The 25,461-nt window shown below is 40.1% G+C and overlaps 3 protein-coding genes across 8 annotated transcripts in view; 2 read left to right on the forward strand and 1 right to left on the reverse strand.

Annotated features, from left to right (window-relative positions):
* Positions 1–116: 116 nt before the first annotated feature.
* PSMD5 (proteasome 26S subunit, non-ATPase 5) lies at positions 117–15,680 on the forward strand. Of its 3 annotated transcripts, XR_003432519.1 has the most exons (11): positions 117–311; positions 2,905–3,049; positions 4,071–4,184; positions 4,618–4,746; positions 6,132–6,241; positions 7,804–7,946; positions 8,714–8,905; positions 10,841–10,950; positions 11,340–11,480; positions 14,231–14,668; positions 15,388–15,680. XR_003432519.1 is itself a non-coding variant. In XM_027105032.1 (10 exons), the coding sequence occupies exons 1-10, from the start codon at positions 139–141 to the stop codon at positions 14,486–14,488; spliced, it is 1,515 nt and encodes a 504-aa protein (XP_026960833.1). In that variant the 5' UTR covers positions 117–138; the 3' UTR covers positions 14,489–14,987. The 3 variants fall into 3 exon arrangements, 2 of the variants coding, with proteins under 2 accessions (XP_026960833.1, XP_026960834.1); XM_027105032.1 differs by lacking the exon at positions 15,388–15,680 and having other exon boundaries at positions 14,231–14,987; XM_027105033.1 differs by lacking the exon at positions 15,388–15,680 and having other exon boundaries at positions 243–356; positions 14,231–14,987.
* A 107-nt stretch (positions 15,681–15,787) lies between these two features.
* On the reverse strand, positions 15,788–20,323 carry B3GALT9 (beta-1,3-galactosyltransferase 9). Its single transcript, XM_027105046.1, has one exon. It carries the CDS (start codon positions 17,318–17,320, stop codon positions 16,346–16,348), a length of 975 nt encoding a protein of 324 aa, XP_026960847.1. The 5' UTR covers positions 17,321–20,323; the 3' UTR covers positions 15,788–16,345.
* Positions 20,324–20,512: 189 nt separating this feature from the next.
* Positions 20,513–25,461, forward strand: part of FBXW2 (F-box and WD repeat domain containing 2) — a 32,115-nt gene continuing 27,166 nt past the window's right edge. The window contains exons 1-2 of one of the 4 annotated variants that reach the window (XM_027105035.1): positions 20,513–20,639; positions 20,742–21,130. In XM_027105035.1, coding sequence (XP_026960836.1) covers positions 21,121–21,130 — 10 coding nt within the window. In that variant the 5' untranslated portion in view covers positions 20,513–20,639; positions 20,742–21,120. Of the gene's footprint in view, positions 20,640–20,741; positions 21,131–25,461 lie in introns of those variants that run through there. The other 3 variants (XM_027105036.1, XM_027105038.1, XM_027105037.1) reach the window with 3 other exon arrangements.

A 25,461-nucleotide genomic window follows, 5' to 3' on the forward strand; every position in this document is an offset into this window, starting at 1 on the left:
GCAGCCCGGGCCGTTTTGGCCCAGCCAAAACTCGGGGAAGGGAGTCTGCGCCGAGCAGATCTCGCGAGGCTTGGAAAAGCGCGCCGGGACCCGGGAGCTGGGAGAGTTGACTGGCGAGCCCGGGCGGGAGGGGGCATCATGGCGGCCCAGGCGCTGTCGCTTCTGAGGGAGGTGTCTCGGCTGGAAGCGCCGCTGGAGGAGCTGCGCGCTCTGCAGTCGGTGCTGCAGTCGGTGCCTCTCAGCGAGCTCCGCGAGCAAGCGGCGGAACTGCGCCTTAGCCCGCTTTTCTCCCTGCTCAACGAGAACCATCGGTGAGATGACCCGGCAGCTTGAGCGGGGGAGAGCGACACCCCCAAGTATGGAGACGGGGATGGGGGTGGTGGTGACGGGGGAGGCTTTTCCCAGTCACAGTGAAGGTTGAATATCGCTGAAATTTCAGAGAGGGAAGGATCCCGGGCTGAGAGGCGAGAGACGGGGTTCAAGCCCAGGCTCTGAGGTGGCCGTCGCCTAGCCTCACTGCCTTCATCCTTGGAATAGGAGGAGGAAAGCAAGGTTGCCCACCTACGGGGGGGACTCCACAACCACGTATCCAAGTCCTTGACTTTTTCCCACCTCTTAAGAAGGGGTCCTATCCTGGCAATTTGGAAGGATCCATCGATATTTTAAATTCACATACCTTGATCCAGTAATCCCCTGTTACAGAAATTTAACATGCAGGTTTACTCACACACAAAATGTACTGTATATACAGGAATATTCATAACAGAAGGAGGCAGCAAAAAAAAAAACAAAACAAAAAAACGGAACCACCTGAATATCTATTAAAAGGGGATTCTTAAATTATGACACATGACTGTAATACTATGCAGCTATTAGGAAAATTGAGGTAGATCTATATATGTGGACATAGAAGGATCTTTAATATATGTTGCTGAATGAAAGAAGAAAATTGTAGGAGTTTATAATCCCGTTATGTGTAATTTTTAAAAAGGATTACCACCCTCCCACACCCACTTGAACACAGGCCAGTGTAGCTTTTGGAATAGCTGAAAGATACATCAGTAACTATTAATATGGTAGTGGGACTTAGAATGGTAGGATGGCAACTTTTACTTTTCATTTTATGTACATCTGTGGTGTTTGATTTAAAAACACTTTGTATTTGATCATCTGATAACTTAAAAGACTTTTTAAATGTTTGTGATCCAGAAATTTAAAAGTGGCCTTTCTTCTTGAAAAGACAGTGAATCACTGAATCAACACTGGATGATTTCAGAGGGCTTTCTTGGCTCTGACCTTCTAAGAATCCTCCCTTTTTCATATGTGTTCTCCCTTCATTAATTCTGTTAATTAACATTATTCAGGTCTGCCTATGAAATCTCTATTTGTCCATTTTAATTCAGGCCTTCATTTTCTCCCTCTCGCTAGGTCTGTTGCATTAGTCTGACTTCTCATTACCTCTGAGTTTCCTTTTCTAGTGTGTCCTTCCCACGTTGCAACCACAGGGAACTTCTCAGGATATTTGGCTCACATCTTTGCCATGGTTTCCCATTGCCTCCAGTGTAAAATCATGACTTGTTAGTCTGGCACTTTGACCTTTACAATATATTTCCATCCTACTTTTCCAGCCTCATCTTTTTCCACTCTACACATATTTCATCTGCTCCAGCTACCAAGTGGCACTACTTTCCCTTGAGCATGACTTGGCACTTTCCTAACTTTGTTCATGCCAGTCCTTCTAACTGAAATGCCTTCCCCTCCAAATCTGTCCATCTTTTAAGGCCCAGGTGAAGTGCCACCCCCTCCAAAAAGTATTTCTTGGTCACTCCAGTTGCAAGTGACTGGCCTTAGATCTCCTAAAGGACATTATCATTACTTCTCTTAATAATACATGACACTATTGCCTTATGTTGTAATTCCATATGTGTTTCTGTCTAGTTTGTAAATTCTTTGAAGAATTCATCTCTGCATCCCTCTTAGGATGAAGCACATAATACAATATATGCCAAATAAAAGATTAAACTCATAAATTTTAGAGAGCCCACCTAGTCCAACCACTTCATTTTATAGATGAAGAGACTTTCAGTGATCTATAAGTTAACACCAGAGATGCACTAGGAACTGAAATGAAGGGGAGTTTGAAGAATAAGGTCTGTGGGGTCATGGTTTGCTGAATGAAGGAGCAGCTCTCTAGGAAACAATTTTAATGGAAATTTAAAGACAAGGTAATTCAGAACTTAGTACACTGTAGATACCAATTGCAATTTGTGGGAATAATTCTCTGGATAGTGGATTGGCAGTCTCTAGATATATTGCTGTTTTCCTGCACTATATATTGGTTCGAGATCTTTTCTGATAGATGTAAACCTAGAATCTTTTTTTTTTAGTAAATTTATTTATTTCTGGCTGCATTGGGTCTTCGTTACTGTGCACAGGCTTTCTCTCTAATTGCGGCGAGCGGGGACTACTCTTAGTTGTGGTGTGCGGGCTTCTAATTGCGGTGGCTTCTCTTGTTGCAGAGCACGGGTTCTAGGTGCGCAGGCTTCAGTAGTTGCGGTGTGTGGGCTCAGTAGTTGTGGCTCGTGTGCTTCAGTAGTTGTGGCTCGTGGGCTCTAGAACGCAGGCTCAGTAGTTGTGGCGCACGGGCCTAGTTACTCCGCGGCACATGGGATCTTCCCAGACCAGAGCTCGAACCCGTGTCCCCTGCATTGGCAGGCAGATTCTTAACTACTGCACCACCAGGGAAGCCTGGTACTAGGTAAATTTGAATAAACTAGTAGAAGCTGGTGTTTCAAAGGGAAGTCTGGGTGGAGAAGAGCCTCATTAAGCTAGATGTCAGATATTAGGTTGTTGCTTCCTACCTGGTAGGACATGAATTGATGAGATCTGTGGTGTCTCTTTTAGGGAACAGACTACTTTGTGTGTATCCATCCTGGAGAGATTGCTGCAAGCTTTGGAGCCAGTTCACATGGCCCGGAACCTCAGGGTTGACCTGCAGAGGGGACTGACTCACCCCAATGATTCTGTAAAAATCCTCACTCTGTCCCAGGTATGAAATTTTACTAGCACATAATAAGGGGATCAACATTTAGTGACAACCTGCCCTGGGCCAGGGTGTATGCTGGGAGCCAAATACAGAGAGGTGAAGAAAACATGTGCTCTCTGTGTAGGGAGTATCTAGTCTATTCTAGTATGCGTAGCTAACTATAACCAGCAGCTACAAGCTAAAGTAAGAAGTTCCACTGAGTACCGTCTGAATCAGCTAGTCATCAAATACTGAGCTCCTTTTATCAGGCATTGTACCATATGCTGTTAGAGCTACCAAGATAAATAAAGCCTGTTTCTTTCCTCCAAGGAGCCCCTAGTCTAGAGAGAAAGATTGCCATGGTAAGTCTTATTATAGTGGCATGAGTGAAGTACTATTATAAAGGTCACTATACCAACAAATTAAGACAGTAACTCTTACCACCCTGGTAACCAAACATGCTAGTGTTTGGGTGAAGAGCTGCTGCCGAGGATTATCTTGAAGGGATAGAAGCTGAGCAGTTAGTTATCCACTAGATGTTCAACTACTGTTTTTTCTTTTTTTCTCTAAAGTATTTATTCAAGAAAAGGAGAAAGGATCGATTTATCCATTGACCATTTATGTGCAAAACTCTGTAGGAGGTGCTTTACCTATTTAGTTTCATTTAATCTTTATTACTGTCCTGCAGTTAAGTATTGTATTCCCATTTTACAGACAAGAAATAAGGCTCAAAAAAAGTTATTTAATTTGCTCAAGATCAAGAACTGAAAGTTGGTAGAACTAAGATTTGTATTGTTTTCACTCACTGAGGTGTCTCAAGTCTTAACTCACCTGTTTTGTTTTATATTTTCTTTCTTTTCAAAGATGTGACTATACCATCTGTGTGTTTGGCTTTAATGAATTTGGGTCATTTGGAATTTTTTAATGACTCATAGCTGTAGTTAGTAACTCCTAAAATAACCGCACACTAAGGAAATTTGACCATCATGTGTTTCCATGTTGCCCTACCTTGGAAGAGTATTTCTGATTGTTTTTTTCCTTTCAGGTTGGAAGAATTGTTGAAAATTCTGATGCTGTTACTGAGATTCTAAATAATGCTGAATTATTAAAACAAATCATTTATTGTATTGGTGGAGAGAATCTATCTGTAGCTAAAGCGGTGAGTCAGCTACAACCGTTAGCCTAAACATGCAGAGACATTAATGTCCTAAAAGACAGAAAGGCCTTCTGGACTGAGAGGTGGAGGTTTAGAATAAATGATTTGCATAATAGAATTTGCAGCCTCATATCGATGGTATGAAATAAATAAATGGCATCAAAATAAAACTAGTAAACCCCTTTTATTTTCTAGAATGCACATTTCTAAATTAACCATCATAGAGCTTACATTGGGTTGCTTGATAAGAAGCTTTTTCTATTTTCTGTTGGGAATACTATGTGTTTTTTCCAATTATAAGTAATTATAGCTAAAATGTAGTGAATGCTCCTTGGGTAAGCTGCGTTCCATACACTAACTTTCACATAAATCTTATGAAGTAGAAAGTACAGTTTGGTATTTTTATGACTCAAGAGATATTTCCTTTCCTTATAAGGCCATTAAATCCCTGTCAAGAATATCACTGACCCAGGCTGGACTGGAGGCTTTATTTGAAAGTAATCTGCTGGATGATTTGAAAAGTGTAATGGAAACAAATGACATTGTTCGATACAGGGTGTATGAGGTAAGACTAAAAGCATCGTTTCTGGTGCCTATAATTCAGAATGCATCAAGGCTTACATCAGAAGGCGAGATGGCTCATTTAACATGTATTTATTGAGTTTATAGTCTATGTTAGGCCCTATATATACCAGGTGCTTGGGATGTAGGGATGAACTCCCAGCCTAGTGTGTGAGACAGTCATATAAAAAATATTTACACTGCACTCTGAGTACTATAATAGAGGAGATCCCATTGAAATTAGACTGAAAAAATTAGTGTAGTAGTGGTAGTAAGAAGAAGCTTTGTACTGAGCAGTGTGCTAAATCCTCTCATATATATTCTCTTCAATTCTCACAGTAAACCTGATACTTCATTATCATTAATCTCGCTGTTGATGGAGTCATTGACCCAACGCCATGCAATTAATAGATTGTATATTCAAAACAGAACCATTTACAGTCTGATTCCCTCTTCAGAACAATGTCTTCAGCATTGTTAATATTACGCAATCTTGATTTTCCTTCTGCTTCTGTAGCTGTTTCTTCTTGGTCTCCTGGCTCCTTAGCCTCTATTGACCTTTAATTGTTGGAGTTTGTGAAGGCATGCTAGGCCCCTTATGCTCAAGTTCAAACCAAACTTCTGATCTTCTCCATCCACCTCATGCCCCCAATAAAAACAGCAGCAACAAACTGGCCCCGTCTCCCAGTCCACGTGGCTGGCTGTTGGACCTCCAGCTTATTCTCTGTGAGGCCCTGTCCTCCCTGCCATGTATCCACTCAGTCATCACATTGTGTCAGTTTTACGTAAACTCGTGCATTTCTCTGCTTTGCTATAGCCACCACCACCCTAGTCTAAGCTACCAGTATCTCTCACCTGGACTATTGTATTTGCATCCAAACTGGTCTGCTCCCATTTTTGTCACCCCTAGTCTATCGCTACATGTAGTCAGAATGATCTTTTAAAAATCGAAATCTGATTCTGTCGTTCCTCTGCTTAAAATACTCAGTGTCCTAGATCTCTCAGTAAGCCCTCAGAACATACTTGTTGAACGAGTAAGTGAATAGCCGACTGATTGAATGAATGAATGAATGATTTTTACAGTCTGTTCGTTATTGTTGATAGGGGCTTTTGTCCTGATTGATGGTTTCTTTTTAAAAAAGGGCAGATATACCCAGGTATATCTGGGTGAGTGTTTCTGTGCCAGAGTAATTTCTTATGTGTTCAATGAAGTTTTCTTGCTTGTGGAGACAAATAATGGATTTTTAAAAATTCAATTATATTAAGTATATAATTTATACTAGTATATAATAGTATGTAATATACTTCCTAGTCCTGCATTTAACTTAAAATGCCATCTAACAAGTTTGGGGCTATTTTGACCTTTCTGCTTTTTCTGTTTTCTTTCAGCTAATTGTGGAGATATCCTCTGTGTCACCAGAATCTTTAAACTACTGTACCACCAGTGGATTGGTAACGCAGCTCCTCCGAGAACTGACCGGTGAGGATGTGCTAGTCAGGTATGTTGATGGAGAGAGTTCTTAAAGCAAAATGTCCTTTCTTGGGGGGACAGGAGACAACCTCGGAACTTAGTGTGATCTCCCTTAGTAGAGCCTATGCTCAGGTTGCAATCTCATGACTGATTATGTCCTGAAGAAGGGGCTTTTTGAAAATTGCTCAACTTACATGGTGACAACATACTGGAACTTAGCATGACAATTCAGCTACTTTTGAATAACGGTGTTCCCTGTCCTTAGGCATGTGTGCTGTTTAAAAGTTGCCAATCACATGGTAACTGTCATTTTGTATGACTTAATGTGTTAACATGCACATCATATATATATATATGTATGTATATAAGTTTTTTCTTTTTTTTTGGCCATGCCGTGTGGTTTATGGGAACATAATTCCCCAACCAGGAATTGAACCCATGCCCTCGGCAGTGAAAGCGCCAACTCTTAACCACTAGACTGCCAGGGAATTCCCAACATGCACGTTTTTTGATGTTGTTAAATAATAGCACTACGGCATGATAGAAGAAACATGGACTTTTGAAAATGAGTGAGAATTGGGCTTACATGCATCTCTACTACTTAGTAGCTGTTTGACCTTAGACAAATTATTGTAACCTTTCTGCACCTGAATTTCCTTATCTCCTAAATGGAACAATGACAATTCTGTAAAGAAGATAATATGAGGATTAAGTGAATTGACCATAGAGACCACTATAATGGCTGATATAGGCTCTCAAAGAAATGTTAATTCCAGTCTCTTTACTCCCAGCCCCTATACCTTAAGTCCCCTTGAGTATCTGCCAAGTGTTTCCTTGGATATTCCACAATTTACTAACACATCCCCACTGTTGAATACTTGGTTCAAGTATTTTGCTGTTATAAGAGCGCTATAGTTACCTTTGTGTACACAGGACTTTGTTTTTCTTATCTTAAATGATTTTCTGATTGTCCTGTGTTCTTTAAATGTGATTGAATTTGTTGAACTCACATGCATAAACGAGTCCTCGGTCATACTGTTTCAGAGCATTTGAGTTACATTGTTTCAAAGCCTTCCTAATAAGGAAATTATTTTGTTAAATTTCTTTAACTTAGTATCAGACTTTGTGACATAGGAAAAAACCTTGCAAATAATCAGTTAAAATACCTTAGGATCAACTATAAAAATACTTTTTTTAGTTAATTGAGGAGATTTGGTCATGGTTAGGCTTTAGATGATACCAAAGAATTATTTTTTAAATATGTGGTAAAGGCATTATAATTTTGTGAGAAAATATTCATGTTTGACATTTCAAAATAAAACAAAGGTTGAAAAACTCTTTGAGGAGGTAGTTGTGTTATAATGAAAACAATGGGCCTCAAGTCAGAAGGTCATGATTTAAGTCTTAACTGCCTTGTTAAAACAATGTGATTCTGGACAAGTTACAATTTTCTCATCCTTGTGTCCTGATCTGAAAAGTAGAGCCAGGATCAGTCACCTTTCACACTTGGTGGGAAGAATTAAATAAAATAACCTATATGAAAACAGTTTATAAACTATACTAATCATATGCAAAATCTTGGCATTTCAGAGCCACCTGTATAGAAATGGTGACATCACTGGCATATACTCATCATGGACGACAGTACCTTGCTCAAGAAGGAGTAATTGACCAGATTTCTAATATAATTGTTGGGGCAGATTCAGACCCTTTCTCTAGCTTCTATTTGCCAGGTAAGAAATACTGACACTTGTGGAAATGACAGTGTATGTTTGTTTTCAGAGTTATCTCTGACAGAGGAGGCCAGGAATTGTTTTCTGTAGAGCTGATTCCCTTAAGATGATATCCATAGCCCCTTAATGAAGTGGAATCTATTGCTCTGGGAGCCATGCACTGTTGATTCTAATTTTCTGGAAATATTGCTGTTTAGAGCATTAGGCTGTTTCCCTTGAACCTTAGCCAAAAGAATCATAATAAAACTACTAGTAATGATACTTACAGTATATTTCACCGATTCATCAAATCTTGAGTTGGAATCTTTATCTAATATAGAATTATTCTAGCCATTCTGTTCTAGGACTTGGTTGATTAGTTTTTCTTGAGCACTTCCAGAAATTGGATATTAATTTTAGATAGCCTCGCTTATTTCGTCGATGAACATCTCTGTTTAAAAATTTCTTCCTGATAATGACTCCAAACTTGCCTTCCTATAATTTGTATCCGCTGGTCCTTGTTCTTTGTTCCTCCCTCTTGCATATGACAATGCTTCAGTATTCAGACCCAGCTCCGTTGACACCCTGGGGTTTCTATTCCATCAGGACCACACATCACAGGTCCTTCAGTATCTCCTTATGGTCTGTCTGATTTCCAGGCAACACAGTACTGTAACCTTTCTCCTCTTTCTGGCCTGAAGTTTATTAACTGTCCCATGAAAACCTAGGAGCCACAATTTATGCTATCTTCTTTTTCTATTAAAATACATTCTTGTAAATATCTTTAGGATTTGTGAAGTTTTTTGGAAACCTGGCTATCATGGATAGTCCTCAGCAGATCTGTGAGCGTTATCCTGTCTTTGTGGAAAAAGTCTTTGAAATGACAGAAAGTCAAGACCCCACCATGATTGGTGTAGCAGTGGACACAATTGGAATTCTAGGATCCAATGTTGAAGGAAAACAAGTTTTACAGAAAACAGGTTGGTATGCCTTGTTTTGGCTTTCCTTAAGGATATCTCTTTTTTTGCGGGGGGACAAGAATTCATCATATAAGTTCATTTGCTTGTATGTTAACTGCATAGTAGAAACTACTTTTACAGATGGCAGTCTTTTTACCATGACCTTGGACTAATCCCTAAAAAGTTTCATAATTATTACTGAATTTTTTTTTTAACTTGGCTGGACCAAGCACTCTTTCCCCTCTACATCTTTCTTAAATAGTGTTCATAGTACAAAGGCCATAGTCTGGAGTCAGAAAGACCTGGATTCATGTCCCAGTTCTAACACTAACTTAGCTTTTTGAGCTTCACTTACTTCACTACTCTAGGCCTCACTTTCCTCATATATAACAAGTGTATAACAACTACTTCTCAGGGTTGTTGTGAATATTTACTGAAAAGACACATTTGTTTTATATTTGTATGTCAAGGAAGGAAAACAAAAATATGTTACAAGATTTTATGTTAAGAGTGATACTCTCATGGCACATTCATGAGTATCTTGCAAGTACTGTGAATTCTACACACAAAAAAATGTACAGGGCTTCCCTGGTGGCGCAGTGGTTGAGAGTCCACCTGCCGATGCAGGGGATGCGGGTTCGTGCCCCGGTCCGGGAGGATCCCGCATGCCGCGGGGCAGCTGGGCCCGTGAGCCATGGACGCTGGCCTGCACGTCTGGAGCCTGTGCTCTGCGGCGGGAGAGGCCACAGCGGTGAGAGGCCCGCGTGCAGCAAAAAAAAAAAAAAGAAAAAGAAAAATGTACAGCACTGTTAAAACCCTTGTGAAATATATGTTGAAAATTATATATGCTGTTGTGTATCACAGCTAGTATCCAGATTATGTGTACTTTTCTAACTGCTTGTACCTATGACATATGATCCTTTTACAGTCTTGCAAAGAACATACTATTGTCATTCTCATTTTACAGATAAGGTAGGTGACACTCAGAGAAGTTAAGAAAATTTTCTAAGATCATTCAGACTGTGGGGCAGCTGCTACTCAAATCCAGGTCCTTTGATTCCAGAGCTCTACACTTTAACTTATATATGCTGTATTGCATATGAATGTGTCTTAGGCCTGTCACTTGGTTTCTGACTACATGTTTATTTTTATATTGGTTTAGGTTGGTAACAGTCATAGTATATGAAAGCATACTTTTAAAAATCATTGTTCACTTAACACCCATTAGGATGGCTAGTATTTTTTTAAAAAACAGAAAATAACAAGTGTTGACAGGATGTGAGAAATTGGAACCCTTGTGCATATCTGGTGGGAATGTAAAATGGTACAACTGCTGTGGAAACATGGTGGTTCCTCAAAAAATTAAACATAGAATTACCATATGATCCAGCAATTCCGCTTCTAGGTGTATACCCAGAGGAATTGAAAGCAGGGGCTTAAATAGATGTTTGTACATCTGTGTTCATTAACAACATTATTCACAATAACCGAAAAGGGTAGAAACAACCCAAGTGTTCATTGATGAATGAATGAATGGATTAAAAAAATGCGGTATATACATTCAAAGGCATATTATTCAGTCTTAAAAAGGAATGTAATTCTGACACATGCTACATCATGGGGGAACCTTGAAGATATAGTGCAAAGTGAAATAAGCCAAACACAAAAAGACAAATATTGTATGATTCCACTTATACATGGTACCTAGAATAGTCAAATTCACAGAGACAGGAAATAGAATAGTGGTTACCAGGGGACGGTTGTGGGGGGAGGGGGAAGGAGAGTTGTTGATTAATGAGTACAGAGTTTCAGTTTGAGATGATGAAAAAGTTCTGGAGATGGATGGTGGTGATGGTTTCCCAACAGTGTGAATGTACTGAGCTGTATGGTTAAAATGATAAATTTTAGGTTATGTGTATTTTACCATAGTAAAAAATATCTTGTTATTCTTCAAAGGAACTCGCTTTGAACGTTTGCTGATGAGAATAGGATATCAAGCAAAGAATGCCTCAACAGAGCTCAAAATTAGGTGTTTGGATGCAATTTCATCTCTTTTTTATTTACCAGTAAGTAGATTGGGAAAGTAATGAAGAACAGTGGTGTATCTGGGGGAGAATATGTCTGTATAATACTAGTTAACTTACTATAAATGTTGACCAAATAAATGCCATCTCTCCCACTCTTAGTGAAAGAAGAGAACCCTCATTATGTGACTAGTGACATTTTTAAAGTTAAAGTGGAATCATAGAGTATTAGAACTGGATAGGACCCTAGAGATTGCTTAATCAACCCCATCAAAAAAGAAACAAGACAAAACTGGGGAAGTCTGGGCTGAGTTGGGGAAGAATGCTCCAGACTTGGCAGAGCTCACACAGCTAGTTAATGACAGGGTATGAGCAGAACCCAGGTTTCCTGACTTCCTAATGTCTTGAGGTTTTCCTTTTCTGTCTTGTAGGCTGAGCAGCAGACTGATGACCTCCTGAGGATGACAGAATCCTGGTTTTCTTCTTTATCTCGGGACCCGATGGAGCTCTTCCGTGGCATCAGTACTCAACCCTTCTTTGAACTACACTGTGCTGCCTTAAAAGTGTTCACGGTAGGCATCCTCTTTTCCATGCCTTCTGGGACTCTGCCAGTTCAACACATGCGTGCTTAAAGTGAGCCAGTCTCTCTGCCATGCCCTGGGGATGCACAAGTGCATAGGAAGTTTCTGCCCTCTACTATTATTGTAGACTAATTAGGGAGACAAATATGTAAGCAAATGGTTTCAGTAAAAGGTGTTAGGTGCTGTGGCAAAATGTTCGAGGGTGCTGTGGGATCACAGAATTAATTCCGCATTCCTTATCTGCCATCAAGCAAGCCCTCGCTGCCTTAGCCCTGGTTTCCCTCAGCCTTATTTCCTGCCATTCGCTTCTGGCACTGGCAGCTCTAGTGATAGCAGACTGCTTGCTTCATATCTCTGGACCCTCGTGTACGCTCTACATTCAACACTCTTCCCTGACTTTGCTTGTTAACCTCTTATTTATTCTTCAAGGACTAAGTCGGGTGTCTCTTCAGCAAGCTTTGCCCAAACCCACAAGGTTGAGTTAAGCAGTGCTGGCTTTCCTACTTTGCATTTATTCATTTATTCAGCAAATATTTGTCGAGTTTCTTTTCTTTGCTAGGTTCTGGGGATATAGTAGTGAACAAAAGATACAAAGACCTTCCATTCATGTAGCTCATCGTCTATTGAAGGACCCAAGCAGTAAATATAAAGTTAATTGTATAATTATAGTTGTGGTAAGGATCATACCTCTGTGTTCTGTTTATTACACTTTGTTGAAAATGTTTATTTATTGACCTATTCAACAGAGTTTATTGAAAATAAGAGCCATAGCTGATTTAACTTTGTAGCTTCAGCACTTGCTCTGGTTCCCTGGGCTCATAGAAATGTAGTCATCACTTTAGTAATCTTAATAATGGGATCTTGGGCAGCACGCTTGTCCTAGAGAGGGAGGGAACTAGGAGGGTGGGGGCGACAAGAGAGGGAAGGCTGGACTTCCCTGGTGGCGCAGTGGTTAAGAATCCGCCTGCCAGTGCAGGGGACACGGGTTCGAGCCCTGGTCCGGGAAGATCCCACATGCCACAGAGCAACTAAACCCGTGCACCACAACTACTGAGCCTGTGCTCTAGAGCCCACGAGCCACAACTGCTGAGCCCGTGTGCTGCAACTACTGAAGCCCATGCGCCTAGAGCCCGTGCTCCGCAACAAGAGAAGCCACCACAGTGAGAAGCCTGCGTACCGCAACAAACAGTAGCCCCCGCTCGCTGCAAGTAGAGAAAGCCCACGCGCAGCAACAAAGACCCAACGCAGCCAAAAATAAAGAAAATTTTTTTAAAAAGTGGGAAGGCTTCCCACAGGATGTGATACAGGATCTGCATCTTGAAGGGTACAGGATACCTGTCAACTTCAAGAATGTTGTTTTTAGACTGTTTCACCCTTGTCAGTAGTCACTGTGATGGTCATTTTGGCTCCTGCACTGGTATTCTCATGATTTGTTTTTTTCCCACTCTTCTACGTTATGCTCCACTTAGCCATAGTTGTAGAGATAATTTTTGATTTACTGGTTTGGGCAGCTGTTTTTATTTCAACCCACCCATCCTCAACTATTGTTAAGTAGGCTGATGTTTCTCAAACTGTAATGTCTTGTTAAAATGTAGATTCTCATTCATTGGTTCTGGAATAGAGCCCGAGATCCTGAATTTCTAACAAGTTCACAGGTGATGCTGAAGCTGATGGCCTGCAGAACACATTTTGAGAGGAAGACATAGGCTGTAAACTTGATTGTGCCTTGTTCTTCATTAAAATATAGTAGTGAGGTTTTTAAAAACATTTTTAATAAACGTTGCTTATTCATTATTTTTAAATTTGGAAAAGATTGAGACGTAGAAATTTTTTAAAGCACATAGAGTCATACCTGTTTGGTATGACTTTAAGGTGTTTCCTTTTAGTATTGGTATTAGTATTTATCTATTTATTGGTGTAATATTTCAAACATACAGTCATACCTTGCTACCTCTGCCCAATCCAATTCCCCTTCCTCCCTCTCTGAATGTAATCACTGTCATGAATTCAGGGTTTACAAGTGCACGCATGATTTTGTACTTGTACTATCTATGCATATATGCTTAAATTACAGTATTTTAAATATTCTTAAACTTTGCAAATGGTATCGTGCTCTTCATATCATTCTGCAATTTCCTTTTTCTCCCTAATGTTATGTTTTTAAGATTTATCTATATTAAAAGAGGCAATTAGAAAGTCATTAGTATTTCATTGTATAGCCACAATGTGTCAATCTCCAGTAAATGAAGATTTAGATAGCATCTATTACAAATGATGCTACAATGAACATTCTCAAAAATATCCTCTTATGCACATCTATGAGAGTTTCTTTAGGGTAGTCTTCTTCTCAAGTCTTTGTCTTGATTTTTCCACTGTTGTAATCATGCCATATGTATAATTTGGATCTACTTTTTTCATATAACAGATTTACTTATCCTTTATAAACTTTATTCTTAATGTTTAATTTATTATTGCTATATACCGTAATTTACTAACTCATCTTCCCACTATTAAGGATTTATAGTGTACCTTTCACAGTGTGATGAGCATCTTCGTTTACAGATTTTTTAAATATTTTGATTATTTTCTTAAGTTAGAGTTTCAGGAGGGAATTTACTTGGGCAAAATGTAACATTTTTAAGGTTCATGTTGCCAAATTTCTTTCTAAGGTTTGTGCCATCCTATTAACAAACTTAACTTAAGGCTCAGAGGAATTGTGTTCTTTCCCCCTTCTATTTCAGGCCATTGCAAACCAACCCTGGGCTCAGAAACTTATGTTTAACAGTCCAGGTTTTGTAGAATATGTGATGGACCGGTCCGTAGAGCGTGACAGAGCTTCAAAGGATGCCAAATATGAACTGGTGAAAGCACTTGCCAATTCTAAGACAATTGCAGAAATCTTTGGGAACCCAAATTATTTGAGGCTCAGAACTTACCTGAGCGAAGGTCCATACTATGTGAAACCTATTTCCACAACAGCAGTGGAAGGAGCAGAGTGATTTCTTCTAGAGTCTAGACCATTTATTGACCAAAATTTCTCCTGAGGCATTTGAATCCATCTGCATTTTACAAAACAGACTTCCCTCCCACCAGAATTATCATGGAGTGTCTAATGTAATTTTATCACCAACATTTGTTGTGTTTCTACATTGAAATTCAACGTAAAGCCAGGAAAGCAGGTAAAGTTGATCGTAATTGAACCAGATGTTTCTCAGATTCCTTTGGCTGCCTTAATCTTTGCAAGAAGATGGAAGTTTTGTTCTTCTCCCAGAAAATTTTCGTGGACTTACCATCTTATTTTAAAATCCACTTTAACTAAAATGGAACTAAATTGTTTCTGACTTCTTTCTATCCCCCCACTTCCTTATTTTTTTGGTCTGTTTTTCCCTTCTGATTCCACTTTCAAAGTCTTGGATATAAATATTCTTTGAAAAACAAGTAATATGCAATCTTAAAATTATGTTCCCTATACTAAGAATAAATACTTTTAATAAGGTCTCTTTTGCTTTTTTGTTACTATTATTCCTTTGAAAAATAGATAATAAATCTTTTTAAAATGTTTCTAGTGTTCCTCGATGCTTTTTTTTTTTTTTGCTGTTTATCAAGGCATCTTACTGTGTTGTGGTTTTGGGTGGGGAGGAGTGATAACATGCTAAACCAGAAAGGTCCCCAAACTGTTATTTTATTTATTGGTGGGTCATCGTTGTTGCGAGCTTTGCTTTTAATTTCTGAGATCCATCAGGTCCATATTGAGTTGATCAGAGAGAGGGAAACTGACTCCTAATAACTAGAGTCAGAATGGAGGGGTCACTATGCCTAAACCAGGATACCACCTTACTGATTAACAAAGGATGCACTTGCTTTTCATTGACAAAAAATGTTCCCACCTGTTTTCCAGTGCTCTGCTCTCTAAACAGCAAAGTGATCACCAATCCAGAGGTTTCTACATGAATATGTTATCAGAGTGTGATGGTTCAGAATGGAGAGATAGGTTTCTTTCAAGCCATGGTGGTGATGTTGATAAACCAGCCCTGCTCTGTTACAAAATGATTCTCAAGTGACTGGAATTTTCTTGTCCCCAGATTAGTCATCTCTGTTCCGCCATCTCTGGTATCCGTGAGTCCCCTTTTTCCATCTTTCTATATGGGCCATTTTCCTACTGCTAATACCACTAAATTTCTGTTGTTTTCAGCCACCTAGTCTGTTGTACTTTGTTAGGCATCTTTAGGAAACTAATAGAGTGTATACATAACATGAAATGTGTATTTGTTGCATCCCGTTTGTAAAATACTGCCTAATTAGGACTTGATGAAAATTGTTTCACAAAAAATTAGAGATCCAAGTCTTTACACTAGTGAGATTTAAGTTAATATATACTAGGTAGCTAAAACTTTTAAGTGTAATTCCACCACTCAGATTACTAAAATGTTTCATCTTACAGACAAGATGAACATTTTGTTACATTCCTTATTTAGTGTTTTCCTTTAATTCTGAGAATTCTCAAAAATCAGTCACAGCTGCTATCACTGAGTCATGACAGTTCCATAGAATGTGATTTTTAGAAATCCATTAATTGTAAAGAGAAACAAGACTCTTGGTTATAATTAAATTTAATGTTCTCTCTTTTCTAGACAAAAGGTATTATTTTGAAAAGAATTATGCTACACCAACTTAAATTTCTTAAAATGAGATCTCAATTCAATGTAGTACATCAGAGCACTAAGAACACTGCAACCTGCTGAGTACAATCAAAGATTCAGAGAAACTACATAAAACACAAGGAAGGAGGGACACTTTCTGTAACAAGGTAGGAAGGAATTTTTAAAGAACACACTTTTAAGAAAAACAAAGAAATCCTAATCACCATAATACATGACATTATTTTTTACGGTACCCATGTGAAAAAGTTTAAAGCTGTCAAGGTATGTCAGAAGTTTGCAGGAAATGAGCCCATAGTAGGTTTCAAACAGCGTACATTCTTTCCCACTGTTAATTTCCTTCCATGCCAGGGGCATTTCAGCATCTGTAGTTTCTGAGGATGTGAAAATGAACTTAAAGCAACATCTGTTGTATCTGATGTGGCTTTTCCCAGAAAACCTTGAACTGTGTATGGGTATTAGGCCAATGGATTTAGCACAAATTCCTACAAACACATCAGCAGGCACCATAATGGGGCCTTCTTTGAAAACTACGTACATCATCCGAGCCACATCTTGGGACATAACAAAGGCCTCACCACTGCAGTAATCTGGGTAGTACTCTTCTGGGTACTCACTGAAAGGGACAAATTCTTGGCTATTAGGGTCTCTGTTGGGTGTATCCTGATGGATAACTCTTCCTACATAGATATCTTCAAGGTGTTCTTTCAGATTGAGGAGGTAGTCTACCAAGCTTGGTAGATTGACAAACATCTCTTCATCAACCTTGAGAATGAACTGTGCGTTAGGGCAGAAAGTCACAGCCCACTGCGTCATGGTGATAATCTTCAGAGTTTGGTTCTCAGCACTGTCCAAGAAGATTCCTTCAATTATATCATTATTCTTTTGGGACTCTTTGTCTATCTCTTGCTGGGCAGTCACCAAAACAGGCATTCCCAAAGCAAACAGTGTGAGAATGGGATGCCCTCGGACACTGGTCATGTTACCCCAGGTTTTCCTGATGAGGTCCCGCCTTGTTCCATTTCCTGGGCTACTGAAGATAAGAGAGAGCAAAAATATGTTCTTCCCTTTACACACCTCTGACTGGCTCAGGATATAGTATTTGGAAAGATTACTTCTTAGGGGCTCCATGTTCAATTTTCTTGCCTTATCCTTAATTTCAAGAACTTTCATATCTATATAAGGCAAAGCATGCAGAAAATATTCTTCCACAAAATCAGCCCCAAAAAGCAAGGCATGAAATAGAATAACATTAAACAGAATGAAACACCACTGGTGAGTCCGAAGTCTGCAGAATGTCACCTAAATAAAAGAACACACATTCAAGCTCCATCTCCATTTCTGTTTTCGTCCCCACTGAACACTATATGTACCTCTCACAACACTTAGCACTACACTGTTTTAAGTGTTTATTATTTAGTTCTGTTATTTGTCTCTCCCACTATATCATGGCCCCCTGGACAGCAGGCATTATGAATAAAATGCTGGTTGTTTTCTTGCTTGGAGGAAAGCCTACTTACTATATACAAGGCACTGTGTTAGACACTGGGGAAGCAAAGAGAAATCAGACATAGACACATGGATATAAAGTAACAAGTGCCATTGTGCTAAAAGCCTACAGGAAAATATATGATATTCTTTCTGGAATTGAAGCACTTGGATCAGTTTCTTCTCTAACTACAAAGGTCAAAGGCTGTTTTTCAATGGAGTGGTAGCTTTTGTTGGCCACTGAACAATGGCTACTATCAAACATTTACATTCTTCTAGTATGACTTTTCAATTTAACAATAAATTCTGACATTGTTTTGACAATGTCCCCTAATCCATCTGACGCATCTATCAATATGGGCAGATTTCTGCTATCTGTATAGCACCTCTTCAGAGATCTAGGACATACCTGTGCCAAGCTTACTCTACCTCATCAAAAGAGATGGAAACTTTCCATCTGGAAGAGCATATACAATGTAGTATTGCAATATAACAGAGCCAGGGGACATTGGAGGAATTAAATCTCTATTCATTGGAGCTTCAATCAACAAAGACTCCCCTAATGACACTTACCTCTTCCTGAGCGCTTTCTGGGGGCAAGGCACTGTGCTAAGCACTTTACATGCCTGAACTCATTCAGCCCTGGTAATATCCCTTTCAGATATGTTATCTTCAAACTTAAGCTGAGCATACAGGCAGTATAGGAATTTGCCCAAGATCTCTCAGTGAATAAGAGGGTGAGGTAAGGCCATGATTTGAACTCAAATCTGTCAGATTTCAAAGCTCACTCTTAACCACTAGAGAATCCTGAGTTCCATCTTTTACTTTCCCGTGTCTATTGAATAGGAAAACCCAACAAAGCAAAACAAACAATTATAATCTGAACTCCTTTCCATTTTCTCAGTTCTGATGATTTACACACAGAAGAAACTTCAGCCTACTAAAAGCTTATTTTAATAGATATAAAATGCTTCAAAGATTATAAGAAACTTGCCTGCATGTTGTCTGTGAACGATTTCAGGGCTTTGGAAATTATTGAGTCCAGATGCCAAAGTATGCCCAAATGTATCTCAGGATCACTCAGTCTAACAGCAATTGAGGTACAGTACCTTGTGCCTGAGACTTTAAGGATAAGGTTTCTTGTCAATCAACCTGAGCTTTTGTCCCAGAATACCTGCTGGCTCCATAGGACAGCAAGTGCTGATCATGTTACAGCTAGAGTGAATCCAGAACAAAGACTAGAAAGCAAACCTCTTCAAATGCTTCCAACCTTATTTACCTCTTGAAAATGATCCTGGTGAAGTGCCTGGTGAAATGTGTGTGGGAATTGAAAGAACAGTTAGTTCACCCATATCATCTCTCCATAGCATCATCACAGAAGGAGTGCATCTCAAGAAACTAAATAGTTGGAGTAGTTTCTGCTCCCTGGTACCTGCACATGCAACAAATGTGTTAAATATCAAGGGATACTTGTCATCCCTAGTGGGTGCATTTTTTTTCTACCCAAAGAAACGTGTGGTTTGGTTTATGTCTCATCAAGAAGGATTTTGAATTCCTAGTATAGGCCATGGAAGAACATTCCTAAATAAATTATATGTCATCCATCTACCTTTCCCAGGCAACTTTATCTCAAAATGGAAAACGTGTAGTCCATTTTAGCCTGAATCAGAGAAACTAAGCATTTGATGTTTGCAATTTTCCTATTGCGTGAATGTGTAGGAATTACTCCAAATACCATTTGAGCAGCAACTTTATGAAAGAAAGAAAGAAGGAAGGAAGGAAGGAAGGAAAGAAAAAACATCCAGCATATTTATATGTTCCTGTCACATAAACAGTTGTAATGAACATTCGGTTCCTACGCCAGGCCATATTTCATGTTTTTCTTTTTGCGTGTTGATCTTCCTACCTGCCATTCATAGCAGTTTTTGTAGTTATTTGGCTAGGAATAATTCATTACATTTTAAAGTTGGCTATGTTTTCTCAACAATCATTGTGCAATCTTGGAGATTTTTACAAAGTGGGAATATATATCCTAAAAAAAATTCAAATGAAAGGGAATTTTTACATATACTAAATTGAATGGTTACACAAGTGTTGGATTTAATTAAATACAAATTCAATTTTGCAATTTTCTTTTCATTTTTTAATGAGCCATAAATTTTGCTCCTGGATAGCCTCTGGGCTTAAACTTAGACAATTTGGTTTCTTTGTCCATGAGAGGTTGAAACAATGTTGTCTCTGGGGCAGCTCCATCTGGAATTTTCAGTTTCATTCATCAAACTCCTACCATCCTGGGGTTGAGACCATTTGCTGCAAATAGATAGGGGTGCCTGGTTTTCTTGATTACCTTAGCACTGCCTTTTCTTTCATAAAGTTTATCCAATCTGTGTACCCATGTCTTCCTAAATTTTCTTGTAATGCTGTCATCAGTCACTCTCTGGCTTCGAAGTTCACAGAGGCTTCCTGTTGCCTACCGAATCAAATCTGCTCTCTTGAGACCTTTCTGGACTCCATACTTAGTTTCCACCACAAAGAATCAACTTTTTATTTCCCATGTTTCAAGAGCACCCTAGATGTGCTCTACCACTAACTGGACATACGGGTGCCTTATTGTCTATATAAATGTTATGTCTATACGTTGTTTGACTTTGGACACCTCTCTTAAATTCTCCCTCTCTCCTCCGTAAAGTAAGCATAATAAGAAAAAGTGCCGCACAGTCGGTGCAAGATCAGATTGGATGACGGACATAAACCTGCGGGACAAATCCGTGTGTACAGCCTGGAAGTAAACTTTGAACAATCTGCCACAGATCTAAGCGGACCTACGCATGCTCCGCCTCCCTCTACGCTCCTCAGCTCTCCCACTTCCCCTTTAAGGCGGGGCCGGAAGTGCAGCCGCGTCCGCCGGGCGCCGCGGGTGGAGGGACGCGCGGAGATGACGTAGGCAGCACCGGAAGCCGCTCCCCTGTGAGGCTGCGGACCCGAGCGGCGGCCGCAGGTCCAGGTCTGTATATGAGGCGGGCCCGGGTCGGGGAGGGGGTTGCCTGGCGCCCGCGCCTCTGTTGACCCGCCGCGCCTCGGGCTGTTTGTCTTTCTCTCCCTGCAGGCGCCATGGCTGCGGAGCTGACCCGGCCGCTGCGAGGCTCTGGCGGCCCGAACGCGCCTAGTCGGTGTGAACCCGGCGCGAGGTCCCGGGCCCCGGGGCGCTCGCTCAGGTCAGTGCCGCGCGGAACACGGCTCCGGGAGCAGGGGACCCGGGAGCGACGAACGGGTTGAAGGGATCTGGAGTTGATTTTAGAGATGGGAGAATTGAGTCTCGGAGTGACTGCCTCCTAGTGCCTCAGTTTCCTTAGCTGCGAAATGAGTTAACAGTCATGTCCCAGGGCTGCCATGAGTTTGAAAGATGATGAAGTGTGGAGAGGTGGTTTATGAAGTATAAAGCGCTGTACTAATGTGAGGGACTGCGCCATAAGTGTGGGTATGCCATGGAAACAGGTGTGTATGTGTAGTGCTGTTTGCAATAAAGATAACAAGGTTAATGCTGAATAATGATGGTAATCGGCATTTGTTGTAGGCTTACAGTGTGCGGGTACTGTGCTAAACGTTTTAAGTGCATTATCTTGTTTATTCCTCTTAAAAACCCTTGTAGGGTTACCTGTTCGTGGTTACCTTTTGTAAGTGAGGAAACTGGGCTTGAGATCGGTGAAGCGATTTGCCCAGGGTCACCCAGCAACAAGTGGTGTTGCAGAGCCCTTATTTCAGAAACACTTTGTATTCTTTCAAAGCTTTTAAAAATTCATCTTAAAACTGAAGGCGGATTTACACAGAACGGATATTCACACGGTTTTAAATTCATAAAGGGACCCTCACCCCTATTCCTCAGCCCTCCAGCATTCTCTGGAAGCAACCAGTGTTACTAGCTTCTTGAATATTCAGAATATAAGTATGTAAGTTCATTTAGATAAGTTCAGAGCCTCTGTACTCTTAAATTGCTGGCTATACTTAATAAGAAAAGAGAGGGAAGATGAAGCCAAGGGCAACAAGTGTCTTGCTTTCTCTCTTGATTAGGCCGGGTCCTGAGGGAGGAGAGGAAAATGCATTCATCATGTTTAATCGAGAATGTTGTATCTTTAGTAAGACCTGGGAGTATAGGTTTGGTTTGGTTTTGGTTTTGGAGGGTGGGGGCTGGGACAGATGTTGCACCTGCTCCTTCCTGTGGGACCCTGGGACAGTCACTCCACCTTTGGGGCCATAAATTTCCTCATTTATTAGTTAAGGGCAATTCTGATACCTTCCACGAGGTTGTGAAAATCAAGTGAGGTAATATCTATGAGTAGTACTTTAGTCTGTCAAACCAGTACAAAAATGAGAGTTGCCTAAGGGAACATAGGGAGTTAATGGTAGAACCAGAGACCAAACCCAGGTCTCCCATCTCCCAGTTTAGGAATCTTTTCATCATCCACCTGTTTCAGAGGTTTGTGATTGTTACTATTGAGGGCAGAAGGGCAAGTTTAATGTTTAGTCTTAAGTGAGGGGGAAAATAAAGGATGAGACACCATGGAGTGTGGAGAGGGTGGAGAGAAAATGCACCTGGTGGGAAATCATAGCCTCAAGTCAGTAACTGCCCTTAATTATAAAATTAAATTCCCAGTAAGTTTGAGCACTTGAGTTTTTTGGTCTGTGTATTTTAAGCCATCTTAAGATAAACTGTGGTAATGTCATAGGGTTGAAAGGGATGTTAGTGGAGCTTTCCTGCCAGGTATTCATAGTAATAAAACTTACAAGGGCCCTGTGCTAGGCATGTCCCTACTCTGGTCCTGATTCTCACAGCCCTCAAGGTGAGCTAGCTTCCATTTTACAGATGACAAAACGGAAGCTTAGAAGTTAGTTGAACATGTCCATGATCACAGAGGAAGTGGCTGAATCAGTAAAAGGTTTGACTGCTCCAAAGCATTTTCATTTACCTCATTCTGCCTCTGTATCCAGCTGTCCTTGACCATTCCCAGTAATGGGAAGCTCACCACTCCGGAGGCAGCTGTTCCATTATTGGAAAGCTCTGGTGTTTTAAAAGCTCCTCCTTCAGTTGAATTGAAATCCCACTTCCTGAAGTTTTCCCCGTGGGACCTTTGCTGCCAGTACATGATATTCCTAGAGGCTCTCTAAGAGTTCAGTTTAGACCTGTGACCTTAAGAAAGTTCTCTCCAGAGTCAGTTCAATTTTTTAGAGAAACGAAAGCTGATTTTTTTTTTTTAATAGTGCATTCTGCAAAGTTAATGGGGCCTGCTTTATTTTAAAAAGATGCCTTTTTCATGACAGTGAAAGATGAAGAACTGGAAAAGAGCCTCCCGTAAAGGGTTCAGTAGCTTAAAGGGCAATTTCTAATGTAAGAGTGGGAAGAAAAATTCTTATTAGGAGTTAGGAGAGTATATAAATATCAGAAATGGCTGGGTTTTTAAAGGTGCTCGTTGGAAAACTCGTCCCATAATCTCTGTAGTGTCACGGATACATTGATTTGGCATGCTGTATGATGTCTCTTAGTTATTTGGTAATGATATTGTTTTCACGGGTATTATAAATTTGCGTTGTGTCCATTTAAACGACAGTTCGTCTTACATAAATGTCAGCGTTTCTGTGATGGACCTGTGGCATACTGTGTGTGTGTGTGGCGGTGCAGGTGAGATAGAGGAAGCCCCCCTGCTTCTTCACTGCAAAAAATGATGCCTGGGCAGATGTTTTGGTTATGTTTTTAATTGGCCAGTATTAACTAATTAGCTGTTGTGACATTTTGTGAATGTCCACAGAAACTTTTTTTTTTGGTCTTGCTGTGAATGATTTTTTTAAAGTAAAACTTTTCCAGAAATTTTATAGATAAAAGGTTGTTAGGATACAGAAAAAGGAGGAGGCTTGTTATTTTGGTTTTTTGTTTGTTTGTTTTGTTTTTTGGCTGCACCGAGTGGCTCGTGGGATCTTAGTTCCCTGACCAGGGATCGAACCCAGGCCTTTGGCAGTGAAAGCGCAGAGTCCTAACCACTGGACCTCCAGGGAAGTCCCAGGAGGCTTGTTATCTTGTGTTAACTTGATAAAACTTTTGGTCAAATCATCGTTTTTTGGCAGCCAAGTAAATCCTTAAATTAATAAATCCTACCTAGCCCAAACCCTGAGGGTTAAAGTCCATTCACTGTTCAAAAATATTAGACAACAGATGATGTGATTGGAAGAGGTTTATTTGCTTTGACTGCTTTTTGTCTAATAACATTCCCACCAAATTTGATATTGGGAAATTAATGAAAATGATTTTTACATACCTTAACATTAACAAAGTTGGACGATGAGATCTGGATATTTGTGTAAACCTTGATCTAGGTGACATATATGGAAAGGAGTTTATTTTCCTCTTCTAACTTAATTTGGACATAAAGGGTTTTTTTTTAATAAATTTATTTATTTTATTTATTTATTTTTGGCTGAATTAGGTCTTTGTTGCTTCGTGCAGGCTTTCTCTGGTTGCGGCGAGTGGGGGCTTCTCTTCGTTGTGGTGTGATGGCTTCTCATTGCGGTGGCTTTTCTTGTTGCAGAGCATGGGCTCTAGGCACACGGGCTTCAGTAGTTGTGGCTCGCAGGCTCTGGAGCGCAGGCTCAGTAGTTGTGGCGTACAGGCTTAGTTGCTCCGTGGCATGTGGGATCTTCCCGGACCAGGGCTTGAACCCTTGTCCCCTGCATCGGCAGGTGGATTCTTAATCACTGCGCCACCAGGGAAGCCCTTAATTTGGACATAAAGTTTTTAAATTAGTATGATAATCTGATGGGAAACTGAGGGATCAGATTAGAAGGAAAGTTTTTATTCTTTTTTTTAATCATTGAAATGTTTCAACATATGAAAATAGAATAAAAAACCTCCATGTACCCATCACCCAGCACTAATATCTACCAACATGGCCTATCTTGGGAAAGATGGTTTTTACGTGATTTGCTTTATTTTTTGTTCTCTTCCTGTTAGTTAGTCCCCGTTGTTGAGAGTGTGTTGACACCTTGACATAGTATGTTTTGCTGGATACTTGTAAATTTTTTTGTTGTATTTAGCCCTAAAGGGGAAGGTGGTATATAATCAGGCTTGGTGCTCCCAGATTCTATCACCAGGTTGCAGTTCTCCTGGTGGTAGCTGGCTTCAGAGAGAGACACTTGGTGTGTTTAGAAGAGTACTGATCTTGAGAGCACTGGCTTTCAGTCTGCTCTGTTGGCTATAGGCAAATCACTTACCTTCTCTGACCTGCAGCTTACTCATCGGCAAAGTGAAGATGATGGTCCCTTTCTTTGGGTGTTTTTTAAGCATCAGAGTTACTAATTTGTCTTATTTGTGCAGGCTTCCAGGACCCTCATGGCTCTCTGGGGGTACATGAGGTTAAGAGTTGTCACCAGCTCATATGAGGCTTATAAAAACAGACTATGTAAGGCCAGATAAGTCCTTTGGTAATTCACGTTATAACAGGCAGTGCCATAAAGGAAGTGGAAGAACCAGAATACATGAGCCGTATAACTTACTGCATCTGCTTATTTTTCTTCCCCACACCTTTTTGCCTGAATATCTATTGCAAAAGCCAGTAGTCAGTTCTGTGATTCTAGTAACAGGTCACGTTGTACCTAGCATGATGACCAATGTCTCAAATTACTGCTCCGGAGACTTGTTTTCTGGTTGTCACATCCTTGTGCTTATTTTTGTGATTTTAGTGCCCAAATAGAGTGTATTAAGGAAATGGTATTATGATAGTTTTGATGGGGGTTCCATTGTATAGAATACACTGTTTCATAAGGAATGAATACTCTGTAAA

Source organism: Aethalodelphis obliquidens, unplaced genomic scaffold (assembly GCF_003676395.1).
Source record: "Aethalodelphis obliquidens isolate GAN/ISIS:26980383/991018 unplaced genomic scaffold, ASM367639v1 scaffold7, whole genome shotgun sequence".
In the NCBI taxonomy this organism is placed as follows: Eukaryota; Metazoa; Chordata; class Mammalia; order Artiodactyla; family Delphinidae; genus Aethalodelphis; species Aethalodelphis obliquidens.

Bases quoted from the DNA above. Each gene is read 5' to 3' on its own strand.
- PSMD5 (XM_027105032.1), top strand. From the start codon at position 139: ATGGCGGCCCAGGCGCTGTCGCTTCTGAGGGAGGTGTCTCGGCTGGAA. The intron at 7,947-8,713 runs GTAAGAAATACT...AAATATCTTTAG, and splicing joins CTCTAGCTTCTATTTGCCAG to GATTTGTGAAGTTTTTTGGA. The intron at 10,951-11,339 runs GTAAGTAGATTG...TCTGTCTTGTAG, and splicing joins CATCTCTTTTTTATTTACCA to GCTGAGCAGCAGACTGATGA.
- B3GALT9 (XM_027105046.1), bottom strand. From the start codon at position 17,320: ATGAAAGTTCTTGAAATTAAGGATAAGGCAAGAAAATTGAACATGGAG.